At 35.0% G+C, this 14,167-nt stretch overlaps 3 protein-coding genes across 3 annotated transcripts; all 3 read right to left on the bottom strand.

Moving 5' to 3' along the window:
- Window positions 1-1,285: 1,285 nt before the first annotated feature.
- On the bottom strand, window positions 1,286-2,195 carry LOC113764093 (putative non-specific lipid-transfer protein 14). The gene is made up of 2 exons (XM_027308150.1): window positions 1,661-2,195; window positions 1,286-1,569 (listed from the first exon to the last, which is right to left on the bottom strand). Exons 1-2 carry the CDS (start codon window positions 2,008-2,010, stop codon window positions 1,560-1,562), a joined length of 360 nt encoding a protein of 119 aa, XP_027163951.1. The 5' UTR covers window positions 2,011-2,195; the 3' UTR covers window positions 1,286-1,559.
- A 171-nt stretch (window positions 2,196-2,366) lies between these two features.
- Window positions 2,367-5,562, bottom strand: LOC113764092 (RHOMBOID-like protein 2). The gene is made up of 5 exons (XM_027308149.1): window positions 4,983-5,562; window positions 3,865-4,028; window positions 3,507-3,670; window positions 3,050-3,300; window positions 2,367-2,667 (listed from the first exon to the last, which is right to left on the bottom strand). The coding sequence occupies exons 1-5, from the start codon at window positions 5,252-5,254 to the stop codon at window positions 2,553-2,555; spliced, it is 966 nt and encodes a 321-aa protein (XP_027163950.1). The 5' UTR covers window positions 5,255-5,562; the 3' UTR covers window positions 2,367-2,552.
- A 1,941-nt stretch (window positions 5,563-7,503) lies between these two features.
- On the bottom strand, window positions 7,504-9,375 carry LOC113761474 (60S ribosomal protein L24). Its single transcript, XM_027304475.1, has 5 exons — window positions 9,294-9,375; window positions 8,633-8,708; window positions 8,358-8,459; window positions 8,062-8,210; window positions 7,504-7,958 (listed from the first exon to the last, which is right to left on the bottom strand). The coding sequence occupies exons 1-5, from the start codon at window positions 9,302-9,304 to the stop codon at window positions 7,802-7,804; spliced, it is 495 nt and encodes a 164-aa protein (XP_027160276.1). The 5' UTR covers window positions 9,305-9,375; the 3' UTR covers window positions 7,504-7,801.
- Between the last annotated feature and the right edge of the window lie 4,792 nt (window positions 9,376-14,167).

The following is a 14,167-nucleotide window of genomic DNA, read 5'->3' as shown; positions in this document are numbered from 1 at the left end:
GCGAGAAATAATATACAGTTGCAGGTTATCAAGTTTACTTGTTTCGCCAAAATCATGATGCTCTTTCGTCCTCTTCAATTTCGTTGCACGAATTCAAGGAGGCAATAATATACATTTGGATGTTTCAGTGAAAGTGAAAAGATAAAAATTATTATGTCTTTGCTTGCTTACCCGTGGAAAAGGTGGCTGGTAGACATGTGCCTGCATACTTCGAAAAATCAATCATTACCCACTTGAACCAACGCTGCTCTCGTCTCGTTTGGTACACAGAAATACCCAAAATGGAAAGGTTTTTTCACCCAAAATGATTACCGCGAATAGTAGGAAAGAAAATTATTGTTCCAAAGTTTGATAGACAAGTTAGAATTGAATGTTCACTGTTTAGTATAATCAAAATATTTAAATGTTAGAATAGAATATGCGGGACACAAATTTGACTTAATTGCCCTTAATTTATTTTTTGACATAATATGTGTTATTATTTTTTATTTTATTTGTTCTACAATAGCATTTATCTATTTATATGAAATTTTGATATTTTTACTCCAAAAAAAGAGAATTAATATCAAAATTCCTCAGTTATAATACTTGATTCCTTCTAATATATAGATTTTTAAGTTAAAATTGCATTTGTTAGCAATATAATTAGCAATGCAAAATATAAATTACATGAAGCGGAACAATTATAATTTTTTTATAATCTATTTTCAATTTTGATGTGAGATTCAAAAAAAATTTTTGACGCAATTGTTCAAAAGTCAATGAATAAAATACACCTTTGTCTCCTAATATATAAAAAAAAACAATTATTTTAAATAAGAAAAATCAATTATTATGAAAAATTACGTTCAAAAATTAATTGAGCTCACAAATAGCCTAAGAAATGGTGATGCAGTACATAAATTTATGACTATAAATTTGACATGCTATTATTTAGACATTCTAGGGTGAAATTAGAAAAAGTTCTCTAGAGATTTTTCTGATGAAGGGGATATCAAGGGGGGGAAAAAAGTCAGAATGCACGTTTCAGAGGAAAGAACTTTCTCTTATTTAAATGAACTGCGTTAAACATAGAAATGAAATGGACAAGTCAGAAAAAAAAAAATTTCTTTTCTTTCCAACCCGCTCTTAACTCACTCTTAATGCGGGGTCAAAGTAAATCCAACAGAAATATACAGCTCGTGCGTATGGTCATTAGTTAAATGTCGAATTGTACCGTCGTCGAAATTCAGGCTTTTCCTGGCAATTGGTTTTGTTCAATCACCTTACAACATAGCGTATTAGTCCTGAAATTAGCGTCACGGGGTCCCGCTTCGCACAACACGGCCGTCTAAAAGTAGCGAATGGTACTAAAATACTTTCTTGATTTTCTAGCAGTATAGGTCTTATTCACACCACATATCTTCTTCGATATAAAAAGCGAAAGAAAAAGAAAACAGCAGTACTTTATTTGCATCTACTTCTGGATTGTAATCTGCAACTCATCCAAGCTCTCCTGCTTCTCGCGTCATATGATTACTGATTTAGACAATTTTGTTGCCATCAAAAAATCAACCTGATCATGAGATGCTGCAATAAATAATAGGCAAAGTAAGTATTAGGATTCCTGAGAAATGGATGCTATGGTAGAAGCTGACGAGAGCGAGAGAGAGAGAGTTACTATTCACAGTCGGTGTTGGGATCAATGGTGAAGCCAAGAGAAACACCACAGAAGCCAGGAAGAGTAGCAATAGCAGTGGCGTTTGGGTTGTAATTGGTAATGAGCTCCATTAAGCATTTACACACAACCTGGCGACTCTGGGAAGAGTCGGTTCCAAGATTATTGAGGGTGGTGATGGCAACACAGCATGGAGATAGAGGAAGTGGATCCGGGGCACCATTTATGATGAAGCTAGAACAAGCAGATAGAAGAGCTGTCACGGTGCTGCAATCTACAGCCTCTCCCACGATTGCAGAATGTACAAACGATATGATGACCACTATAGTCATCACTAAGACCATCTTCACCATGTTCCCTCCCCTACTGTTCTTGAAAATTTCCTCCCCTCCACTATTGCATGGCGCGTCTTATAAAGTTATAATTCCAGCATGGCTGAGTTGGGTTGGCCATGTTAAAAGTGTGCCTCTCTCATCAAGGCTGCATGACTGGTAGTAACTACCATAAACAGCCGGCATCATCGTCCATGAAAAAGGCTGTAACGATGAAGTAAACTGATGCCAAACAACAATTGGGAGTTTTAGGTAAACGTTGTAAAGTATGAAGTACTATCAAAAAAATAGGCAATGAATTCATCTCGAACATGAACGTCATGCAACAATAACGAGAATCTACTTTTATTGCGTGCATGTACACAACAATATTAAAATAAAAAAAAAAAAATAGAAAACCTCGATTCGTATAATAGCCCAGACGAAAAAAGTTTGAAGCTGTAAATGGTACCACAAAGAAAGTGGCGAGTCTACTGCCTACAAATTATTTACCAAGCTATCATTTACACCTGACAAACTCTAAGTTAGAAGACCAAATAAGAAACCCAAATTCTCGAAGCTAATTACTCCCCATCACACTTCCATTTAGAGGTGGGAACGCAAGTCAGGTAGCGACACCAATGACAATGTTCATATCCATTCTTTCCTCGAAATAGCATTACAAGTCCGACAGTCAACCTGCAAGCATCAACCAAATAGAATTTAGAATGTCATTGCACTGAATCAAAATGTGTGAACTCCAATACTGAATGTCCTCCCAAATTTCAGTCTATGATAGCACTAGTCCAATGACAAAAAATATATATATATATATATATATTCAATGCTTGAAGAAAGGTAACCTGCTATCCATGGACAATAATTTCAAGGTACAGCCAAACAGCCTAACCAAATGTACCCAGCAGAAAAATAAAGGCAGCTCACACGTAATACATACAGAAAGCATACTTGACCCCAGAAAAATGACAGAATTTGTTCTCTCTAGTAGCTAAACAATGAATTAAAGAACATAAACAACACAGGTAAGATTCACAACAATTCATTTGACGAGCAGACTCACCCTGCAATCAGCAAAACCAGAGAAACCAACCACAGCACGTATTGGTAAGCCTTGTATTTGGATTTAACACGAACATCAGCCGGTAAATTACGCCGCTCTACCCAACCAAGCTGAGGACGAGGCAGCAGGACAAAACCAAGGAGAAACCCAGTCAAGAATCCACCAATATGAGCAAAATTGTCAACATGCGGCAAAATCCCAACAGCTAGATTAATGATAACAATCACCAATATGGTCAACAGCGCCGCAACCTAGATATTGAAAGGGTGGAAAAAAAAGGCTGAAATTAGAAGGATAAAAAGAGTGTCATATCATCAGTAAACTGTCCCAATTGCAAAGCCTTTCAAATGTTCCCATACATAACAGCACAAACAACCAGTATTTGGAAAGTTGTCAATAATAGTGGCCTGATAGCATGTTCAACAACCTAACATGCAAGAGAAAAACTCATACCCACCTTATGCGTGTAAATATTCCAGTTTGTGATTAGTTCTGAAAGCATAGCACCAAGAAGTCCAAAAAGAGCACCAGAAGCACCAACAGAAATGCTACGTTGAATAAATAAGGAGGAAAGTATGCTCCCTCCAAATCCTGACAACAAGTAGATAGCTCCAATCCTCACTGCCAGATCAAAATTTAAATCGATGTTAGCATGAAAACGGATTGAAAAATGTCTTCTTGAAAAAAGAACTATTAAATTAAACACAAGCAATGAACCATATCTAAAGCTGCATCTTGTTCCCTTAAAATTCATGCATAGGAGGAAGGTAGTAGAATTTAGACTAACTGAAGAAACAGGTCGGAGCATGACATACCAAAGCCACACTGCTGCTCCAGGCGAATGCCAACAAGTGCAATGCACAACACATTTGAAACAAGATGAATAATGCCAGCATGCAACCAGATAGATGAGATAAGCCTCCATCCTTGGTGTTGATGAACAATTTTAGTCCACTGTAGACCGCCCATCTTCTCTAGACTAAATCGAAAGGTATTATGTCAGGAAAGGAGCAATACATATTTTGGTTAACCTTGGCCTCCCATTAGAAAAGAAAAATTCCTATCAATGACTGGCTTATCCTAATGGGAACCCATCTGAATTACGAAATCCTCTAGTAGTCTCTTGAACCACCAATGAGGGAGAACTGACCACAAAAGCTAAAAAGAAAAGGAGATCAAAGACCTTATATTGGTCAGTGACCATTTGACCACAACTCCAAATCTGAAAAGATACATAACATTCAGATAACTATCACTTGACCGTAAGCAAAGTAAAAGTTATTTGCAGCATGCTCCGAGAAACACAAGGCAGACCATGCATTATTGAAGAAACCACCAAGGACAAAAGCTAGCTGACTGTCTAAAAGGGGATTCTCACTTTACCCAGACAAAAAAAAAAAGGAAACCTCTCCCCCGGCCTAAGAAGCAGTTACTTTCATAATAATCTACCCATCCGTAAGTATGTTTAATTTTGTTAATGCAGATACAGATATAGCAACAATTACAGTAGGAGACAACCACACATGACCTTTAAATTCTTATTGAAGTACGTAATTCATCCTTCGGAATTCATCCTCCGTATATTTGTCCTAAAACTTTCAAAAAATTTTCCTACAAATTTCAAGTTCCAAAGAGGCACTAAACCCAAGAAAAAGAAAAAAAAAACAATAGAAAATCAGTACTGATTAAGCAAAGAAACAAGCCTACTTTCTGGTAAAGCACAAAACTTTGGAGGATTTCCGATGACAAAATAATTGACACAATAGAAATTCATTGAGTTTCAATCAGAAGCACATAATCATGCTTCCAAACATGAAAGATCACATTTTTAGACCACAAAAAGTATATCCTCAATTCCATAACTAAGAAGCGAGACAAAAAATTCAAACCTTTTAGTAATAGTAACAGAAAATAAAAACTAGAGGAAGCTTACGTGGAAGCAGAAGGCCCTAAAAGGGGATTTTCGGACAGAGGCTGAAAAGAGAACCTCCCTAGGAACCTCGCCACACACTTGTTACCGGGCCCAATATGCTTGGGGCAATTGTTGACGTACATCTCCATCACAAACACAGCAATATTGGCTACAATAAAAACTGGAATCAGCCAGGATATCCATTGAGCATCTCTTTCTTCTGCATGAATTGCATAGTTCGCTCCTCCTCCCCTGTTTTTTCCCGCCCCATTTTCTATATCTTCACCCGCCATGTTTCTATACCTTCGAACTCTCTTTCAAGAAAATTGAACGAGTACTTGTCTAGTTCTCGGTCTTTAAAAAGGGGAGCAGTTTAGGATTTGGATGGAGTTATTGGGTTGCGTCATGAATGGAGGCTTCGGAGAACGTGGCTAGTGTGCTGCGAGTTATGAGAGAGAAACAGGGGAGTCGGTGGTCGTTACGCGAAGAGAAAACACCTGGGCGAATTTGGGATCTGGCGTGGTCGGTTCAAGGATTGCACCAAAAACTGTCGCTTGATCTGGTGACACGTGTTTGGACTTTAAGAACGGTGGTGAGGTGGCAGATGGTGGTTGGGTTGTGACGAGGTGAAAGGACTAGGAGGTGGGGTTCGTAGAGTAGATGATGAGGAGTGAGAGTTAGAGAAGTGGGGGGGGTGGGGTTTGGGGTTTCCATTTTGCAGTGGCGGTTATTTTTAACCGACAGGGAGTGCTGGATTGGGGTGAAGGCTCAAGAAGGAGAATGGACGGACCCATTGATTACACCAAAACCGTTTCCTAAAATCGATCAGTTTCCTAAGATGAAAGATCCTCTGTCAGCTAAAAAGTGAGATCAAGGAAAAGCCTGATTGCTTTTTCTGTTAAAGGAAAAAAAAAAAAAGAAATGGGAAAGTAGTCGTATCACAAAATTTTTGCAGTATTATGTTTATGTCACAAAAAAGGGGTAAAAAAAAAAAAAAGGGCTAATCAAAATTTATGTTCAGAATCGAACATTAGATTGTGACTGGGAGTTTTTGTTTTCTTAACCAGAGTATTTAATTGGTATTCTACTTACGTGTTTAGTCCTTCCTACCGTTTAAAAACAATAATGTAATTAAGATTTAGAGAAAATGTTACGTGCAATAAAAATTAGAGAAGAGGTTATATTCACTTTGATTTAAGGAACTAGTAGCTGAAAGTTGCACTAATGTAATTACTAAAAGCACTGTCACTGACTGGCATGGAATTCAGCGTAAGTATTACTTCTTGCTAAAGCTTTGGGCCAATTTAGAAAGACTCGAAGTTCATTAACTTTTTCGTTACTTGCTCTCTATCTTCTATTCCTTTTTTTTTTTCTGGGAAAAAATTCTTTAATCTTTTTTAATCCTTTGTGCGCAAGTTCTGATCATATTCAGTGACATTTACATTTAAACAAACAATGTGGTTGGAAGATGATTTAATCCGCAATAAGCAAAAAAAAAAGCCTAATTACTTTAGTCCGGATCAATTATGCGACAAGTTTAATAGTTAATCATTGACCAATGAAATTGCTCTACATACATTGTGGAACCTTTTTATTCCAGAAAAAAAATATGACCCAGAACAAGATTGCGAGGCCTTGCTTGTTTAATTGGCAACAATACATTACCTCAGTCAAAGGTCGACTGCTAAATTTGCTAAGTAATTAGTTCCAAGTGAGATAAAATTTCCCGTTTCAAATCTTTCGATAACTCCAGACCCCACCCTACTAGCTGCTCCACATATTTCTTTTTCCTGCGGCTTCCCCTTTGACATAATGGAGGTATGAAATTCTAGCGAAGCCAGATCAAACTGTCAAGAACCTCAATGAACATTTCTGAACTTGTCCCGTGTAAATGGAGATAGAGAGGTTTCAGAGCATGGAAATGCATTATAACGTTATAACACCCCACCTAAAGATACTTGTTAAGAAGAAAACTAAAATTTGCGAAGGTGACATCAGTGTTTATCAATACATGGTTCACTGGAACTAGATTACTAAAACAATGAAGATTATACGTACGCGCATGTATCGTAGTATAATAGTGTCGTTTGGTGACATGACAAACCTTTCAACAAAGTTGAGCCCACAGCACACCTCTGAAAGACTGAAACATTTCACAGATTAACCGCAACGTTTAATCTAAAACAAAGCAGCGTGGAAACCCAAGGAATATCGTTCGGCAAATCGAGCAGTCTAAACTACTCGCTGGAATAATTGGATGCAGTGAGACCAACCCTGAAAATCTAAACAATGGGGTTTTGACAAGTAAAAACTGGCCAGACACGCGTTACCAATAACCACCAGAAGAGTGGGGCTCAGGACGGGCGTATTGGATAAGGAGATTAGTTAGGAAACAGATGACAGTTTATTTGACAGCAGAAGTAAAACATTTTGTACGCTGCTAATGGTAAGAAGTAAAACATTTTAGCTCGAATTTGTGCATCAAACTTTCGAAGATTTCCAACAACACACGCATAAGACCCATTATAATCGATGTCTGTCAAATTCCAGAAGTTGTGGACCTCTAAAACAAAAAACACAAGTAAAATTTTCTTTCAACAGGAGAAACATAGACGTTATAAAATTAAAAATTGCAGGTCGAATGGATCCCCTACCATGATCTACTAGTAAACCACCTAACAAAATGGTTTAAACAAAAATAAATGCTGCTCATCAAAATGAATCAAAAAACAGACAGCCAACCAAAACCCGCAAGGACACAATTATTAACCTAACAAAACCTCGGTAGATTTCAAACTTACATCAACTTTTATATCAGAAAGTCAAACACTAAACAACCTTCAGCGCTTGCCACCGCCGCCACCAAGTTTGGGACCTTTTGCTCCTCCGCTCTTGGGTACATTGCCCCTGCCTTGGCTCTTCTGTGTCTTAGCCATCACCTCAGCTTTCTTAGCTTTCTTCTCATCCTTGGTTTTCTTTATTCTTTCTTTGATTTCACTGCAGATAACAGAACCAAGTCACTTTTATGGTATTGCAAAAGGTTAAATTTTAAGTAGAAGGATCAGCAGTCCCAAGTTCTATAATTAAAGAAAAAGAATACCGGAGAGCTGCCTCCCTTGCAGCATCACGAACTTCAGGTTTTTCAGTTCTTTTCTTCTGAATGACTTCCAAAGTAGCTCCCACAATAGACCTAGAGTAAGGTTTCTTAGTTGTACGACGTCTCTTCTTGACAGCTTCTTGGGCCATGTCCTATGAGAGCACGAATTATACACATCAAAGCCATCCAACTTCAACAACAAATGCTTTTGAGAAGCATGTTTTCCTGTATTAAACTTTATAATAAGAGACATTTGTGCACACTGATCTACCCACATGCAGGAAGAGAAAGTATAATACCTTCTTGTGTTGCTTCCTATACATGGCTGTCCAAGTGAGCTTTGAAGGCTTCAACCTATTGTGGAAGTACCTCTTACATTTGGAATTGGCGAAAAGGAAAACCTAGTATCGGAACCAGAATTTTAGCTTCCCAGAGGTCAAACACATGATATATCTATCAGTATGCAGTAGAAAATGCCAACATTGAACAACGGCCACCATCCTGCTTGCTCAAAACTAATTCAAGGGGCAAACACCATGAGAAATGAAAACATCAAAATGATCATTATCTCTACCTGGGAGTCAGAGCGAACAAATCTGATACCCTTACCAGGGTATATCTTGGCTCCACTAAAGCGACAAAGTTCAGTTCTGTAATTGCAAAATTAATTAGGTTATTACAAAGATCTCTTGATAGCATAAGCAACCTGTTACATTACACAATTCCAAAACAGTAGCTCAGAGATGACGACGCTAACCAACGGGCCTACCGAGAAATTTCCATTTTCTTACTCTAATTCGATTCATCTAAAGCAGCAATCCATCAAAAATTATAGGCCAACCGGTGACAAGATCCAAATAGGACCAGAAACCCAACAAATACACGATATTGAACCTAATTTGAAGATCCACGTGGAAACCCTGAAGCTTCTGTTCTTCTTAATACATTCTTCATTTTCTTCCCACAAATGCCAATATAGAGATTCCATAAAACACTAAAACCTAAAATTGTCCCTAAAATCTTAGCTCATAATCAAACAGAGTTCCTGCTAATTGTCAAAAGCTACCAATCGGTACCAGCAGATACCAACAATAAACATCAAGAAACGAGCTGTTTCAGAATGATGTAACAACCACGGGAAAAAAGGACAAAGAACCAAATTAATATAAAAGCAATCTAAGCACTAAAAACGTGAAAAAAAAAAAAGGAGCGAAGGAAATTCGGGAAGAACATACTTGAGAACCATGGCGGACGGCGCAAGTCTGAAACCGGTAGAAACCCTAGCCCTGAACCCGCGAACAACTTTTGTTTTTATCGTATGCGAATGTCGCACGCCATATACGTGTCAATTTTATGGATACGTCATCCGCCTCGATTTTTTTTTTCTCTTGTTTGGCAAATTTACCCCTTTAGTTTGAATAATCACGTTAACGAAACCTCTCAATATTTTTATTTATTTTTTTATTTTTTTTGGGATAAGTAGAGAAGTTAGTCCACGCCTGCGGCGAAGATAAGCAATTTATAGAAACCATTCTAAACATTTTTCTTGACCTTAGAATGGATTTAGCTCTTCTATTCTTAAAATTTTCTTTGCCCAAAATCACCAAATATTGAAAGTCAAAAATGATTATCATTGTTTCTAAAAATGTAATTTGCAAACTAAAATAATATGTCATCAACCCAAGTTGAGTTATTTGCTCATGAAGTCATTATAGCACTATATTCCCATTTTCTTAAAATAGTGAGGGTTCAAGATCAATGGTACAGTATTACGTGTAATTTATTTAATAGGGAAGAAGTGAGATTTAAAAAATAATGAGGGAAAAGTGAAATTTGAACCGGGGACCTTTAAACCTTAAGCTCTCACCTTTAATCAATAGACCAAATCTTTCTTAGCATTAATTTTTCTATTTAACTATTGATATGAAAATTAATAATAGAATAATGAAGTTTCAACTTTATCCACTAAACCGATGTCTTCTTAGCATTGATATTAATATTAATGATAGTGACGATATCACACGTGATATTAATAAGAAGCTGGGAAGCTAATTATAATAAATGAGTTAATAGTGGATATGATGTCTTGAAATAGTGAGATCAATATAAATAAGTTTTGAACAAGATTATAATCGACGCACACAAATTGTGGGAACAATAACCACATATAATAATATAAATACTACTAACACATAGTGAAAAAGGCCCAAAAAACACTTAGTGAAAAGAATACATATATTTACCAACAAAATCTAACCTACCTACCAATGGCAGTTGCACTTGATATAGTTATGTACATTTTAAGCATTTGAGAAAGGTACTTCCACATTTCATTATACAAGTTACAAAAATGAATCTTCAGAAAAACATTTGAACCTCTCTAATCTCAAGTGCATAGACCCGATTGGAATTGCGAGAGCTTATAAAGAAACACTTCTAATATAAGTATTTTTAAATTATGAAAAATTATATTATTTAAATTACAAAAAATTAATTATCAAATATTTTTCAATAAATGCACCGCAACTCCAAATGAGATCCAGAAGCCGTGCGCCACATTTGGTAGTTTGTTGGTGGAGTAGAAAGGGCTTCTTCTGTAAAATAAATACTCACAAGGCCGATGGGCTTTCTGGGCCACCGACCGTTCATGGTTCCATCATGTGCTAGGGGCCGGACTGACTGACTGATTACTACCAGTGTCAGCGTCTTCCGCCGAAAACAATACTCCAGGACAACTTTTGCTGCTTATAAAGCGGGCCTAAGGGCAGTTAAAAGTTCACTTGGGACGCGGTCACCTTTCGTATCCTTCCAGAAAGCCATTTCCGTTCAAACTTTTGGTCACTTCCTTTTTGCTGAAAAGGAAAACATATTACATTACCCCTTGTCAGTTGTCGGTTGTCAGTTGTCACTGCACTCAAAGAAAAACTAGTATTGCAACCCGTGTTATGCACGAATTTACATTTAACATAATAATAATAATCTATATCTATATAAATTTAAGAAGGAGTTTTCAACAATAAATTTACACACACCTTCTCACTCCCAATTCCATTTTTCTAACATTTTTACATTTAATTTAGTCCATAAAATACATTCATCTCAACTCCCACTGAATGTACTACCGATATTTAGTTACTTTTCGAAATCATTTCATCATGTAACATTATTCTTTACAATTGAAATAACTCATTAATATGTGCATGTTCAGCACCATTTTAAGTCATTAGTATGCATGTCTTTCAAATCACCACCACGGTTCCGTCTTTGAACTCAGCACGTTTCTCATTGGCATGCATCAAATACAAATTTCACTCCAATTAAGACTCCCCAAGATCATAATAGGAGATGTTCTCGTCTTTGAATTCAACACGCTTTAATTGGCTTGCATCAAATACGAATTTCACTCCAATTAAAACTTTTCTAAAACCATAATAAGAGATAAAAACATAGCATCCTTCAACCACAACAGTTCATTGTTTCGACAAAAAAAGAAAAGGACAAAAACCCCAGTATTTCATCGGTATCTATCATCTCTTCCCATGCTTATCACATCTATTCATTTCTCATAATACTTCATCGACATCTATCATCTCTTCTCATTGCTGCTTGCCCCGTATGTTCATTCGTACTTTTCGTAAACAAAAATAAGAATCTATCATCTCTTTCAACTTTCTTACAGTATCCATCTTGGCCATCTACTTAATTTCATTATGAAATATACCCCTTACAAGGTTAAATAATTTCGAATACTTGCTTACATTCAAAGCATTAATATAGACAATATGTTCTATGAGTTATGCGAAAATTGTGGACAACCATATCGATCTCATTTTGCAAAAATGGTTTGTATCAATTGTAATAACGTAGTGCACACTATTGTTAGGTAATTATTGTCATATAAAGGCCTTGTTTGGCAGACAAATTTTTTGTCAAATTTGTCTGCTACAAGTTTTTTAAAAACTTTAACTACAGTAACCTCAAAAAACTTTTCAAAATTTTTAAACTATACACTTCAAAATATTCAAAAAAAAACACACTTCAAAATTTTTTTAAAAAAACTTCTACAGTAAAGTTTTAGACAAATACCCAAAAAACTCACTTGTCAAACTGGGCCTTTAATTTTAATATAATATTCTGTATCGTACATCACATTTTCTTCTTAACAAATACAATGTGAACATAGAAGTTAGAGATTCAAGTGATAACTTATATCTCGATTTTCAAGACAGACATACAAAATTCATATTTCGTTGTGATGCTTTTTACTTTAGAGATTTAAAAATGAAGGTATAAATTATTTATGTATATATTTTTATGCAATATTATTTACAATCTTTCTAAAAACTGATATTTCTTAATTATGTATGCTCTTAATTCTAGAAAAATGAAGGTACATTGTTCAATCAACACATTAATTCATGCAAAAATCATGCCTTCTCATTTGTAGACAAACTCCACAGAATTCAATAGAATTAATTAATCCCCTAATATTGGTGTTTCATACATAGAGTTGATTGGTGTAAAGAATGTTCACACCTTCATAGAAGATTATTAAATCGAATACAAAATGTTGGCAGGTATTTAATTTACTTATCAAATTAAATATTCAATTATATTTAATTAGACCCTCATTTCACTCAGTTTATGATATACATTTTTATTTTTTCTTTTCAGGATTCGACTTTCATCAAAAGTGGTAGTTTACAAATAATGGAGATGTTTTTATCATACCTTGAACTATTGCTACAAAATTTCATTTTTTTTAAAATATATTTTGATGTGTCCTAAATTATACGAACAATTACATAAATTTTTTACTCTTTTTTAAATTCCTCCATCGATTAAAATTTCTTCCAGTACAGTACAGGTGTTTAGACTAGTAGTAAATGAATTATTTATATTAGTTACATGAAAAAAGGTTAAAAAATCAAAAGAGTGCTATTTTAGTATATAATTTAAATTTTATTTATGTACCTTATCTAAAACCTTAACGTATATTAAAAAATATGAACAAAGATCACAAAAATATCTAAAGAAATATTAAAAACACTCCAAGTATAACTTGTTACCACTTCCTTCCATTTATTTTTTTTTTGCGTCACTTCTCGTTAATATTCCCCTAATTTTCATTATTCTCTTTCTTACCTTTCTAACCCAAACTTTTCATATCCCTCCAACTCATTTCTCTCATACAAACTCTACCTTTCCTTCATTCTACTCTGCTTCTATCAAATGATGCAATTTCTTACCCAATTTGGCAACCTATTTACCTCATATCCTTTTACTCTCCATATATAATTATAAAGAATGACCAATTTTTCAACTTGCTCTTCAACAAATGAGTATGGGTATGCAGTTTTATTAACTTTAAATGGATAACCCAATTAAACTCATTAATTTGTGGCTATTAAATGGATAGATTGAAACTACCTATTTAGACCTAATTAAATTAGACGTGTATTCAAATTCATTAGTAAGCAAATTTAACTAACTACAAATTCAATAATTATATTCTACTTTTTACAAATGCATATTTAACGTTCTTTTCCTATTCTTTCATTTTTATTTTTCTAATTTTTGTTAAATTTTATCCTACTTTCTCCCTCCCTTCCATCAAAGTTTTAATTAATTTATTAAGTCTAAATCGATTTCTTGCATTCACATCTAAATTATTTTGAGATTCTTGTAGAGTGACAAAATTAAAACTCCTTATGATCACCACTATTGGTTCTTCTGTGTAATTTTTTTAGGTAAAAAAATATTTATTAATGCAACGTGTTCTTATTTTTTGTTGATTACAATAATATCTTATTTTGTTGCTCAAAGAATATGGAAGAAAAAATAAATAAAATTTTGTAGTGGATTATAAATGTGTAAGATAACTAAAATCATGTAAAACTATATCCATTTAACCTATATAAATCATCCATTTTGATCGTTTCATCCCAACCCACAATTGCAGCTCCCTTGATTTTACCCCCTCAAACCCTATACTCCTTTTTATTATTTAGGATTTATTACCTTATTTTATCCTTCCCGACCCTATATTCCAATCTTTTTATTCCTTTTATCATTTAGGATCCATTACCTCACTTTTTAAGTTTTTCTT

The sequence above is a fragment of the Coffea eugenioides genome, chromosome 2 (genome assembly GCF_003713205.1).
Source record: "Coffea eugenioides isolate CCC68of chromosome 2, Ceug_1.0, whole genome shotgun sequence".
In the NCBI taxonomy this organism is placed as follows: Eukaryota; Viridiplantae; Streptophyta; class Magnoliopsida; order Gentianales; family Rubiaceae; genus Coffea; species Coffea eugenioides.
The sequence above is the reverse complement of the archived record's forward strand: the minus strand, read 5'-3'. Positions and strand labels throughout refer to the sequence as shown.

What these genes read in the sequence shown, in the direction of transcription:
- LOC113764093 (XM_027308150.1), bottom strand. Translation starts at nt 2,010, where the DNA reads ATGGTGAAGATGGTCTTAGTGATGACTATAGTGGTCATCATATCGTTT.
- LOC113764092 (XM_027308149.1), bottom strand. Translation starts at nt 5,254, where the DNA reads ATGGCGGGTGAAGATATAGAAAATGGGGCGGGAAAAAACAGGGGAGGA. An exon ending in TTAGGGCCTTCTGCTTCCAC is followed by an intron (nt 4,029 to 4,982) that starts GTAAGCTTCCTC and finishes CTTTCGATTTAG; the next exon opens with TCTAGAGAAGATGGGCGGTC. An exon ending in GGAGCAGCAGTGTGGCTTTG is followed by an intron (nt 3,671 to 3,864) that starts GTATGTCATGCT and finishes TTGATCTGGCAG; the next exon opens with TGAGGATTGGAGCTATCTAC.
- LOC113761474 (XM_027304475.1), bottom strand. An exon ending in TTGTTCGCTCTGACTCCCAG is followed by an intron (nt 8,460 to 8,632) that starts GTAGAGATAATG and finishes TTCCGATACTAG; the next exon opens with GTTTTCCTTTTCGCCAATTC. An exon ending in ATAGGAAGCAACACAAGAAG is followed by an intron (nt 8,211 to 8,357) that starts GTATTATACTTT and finishes GTGCTCTCATAG; the next exon opens with GACATGGCCCAAGAAGCTGT.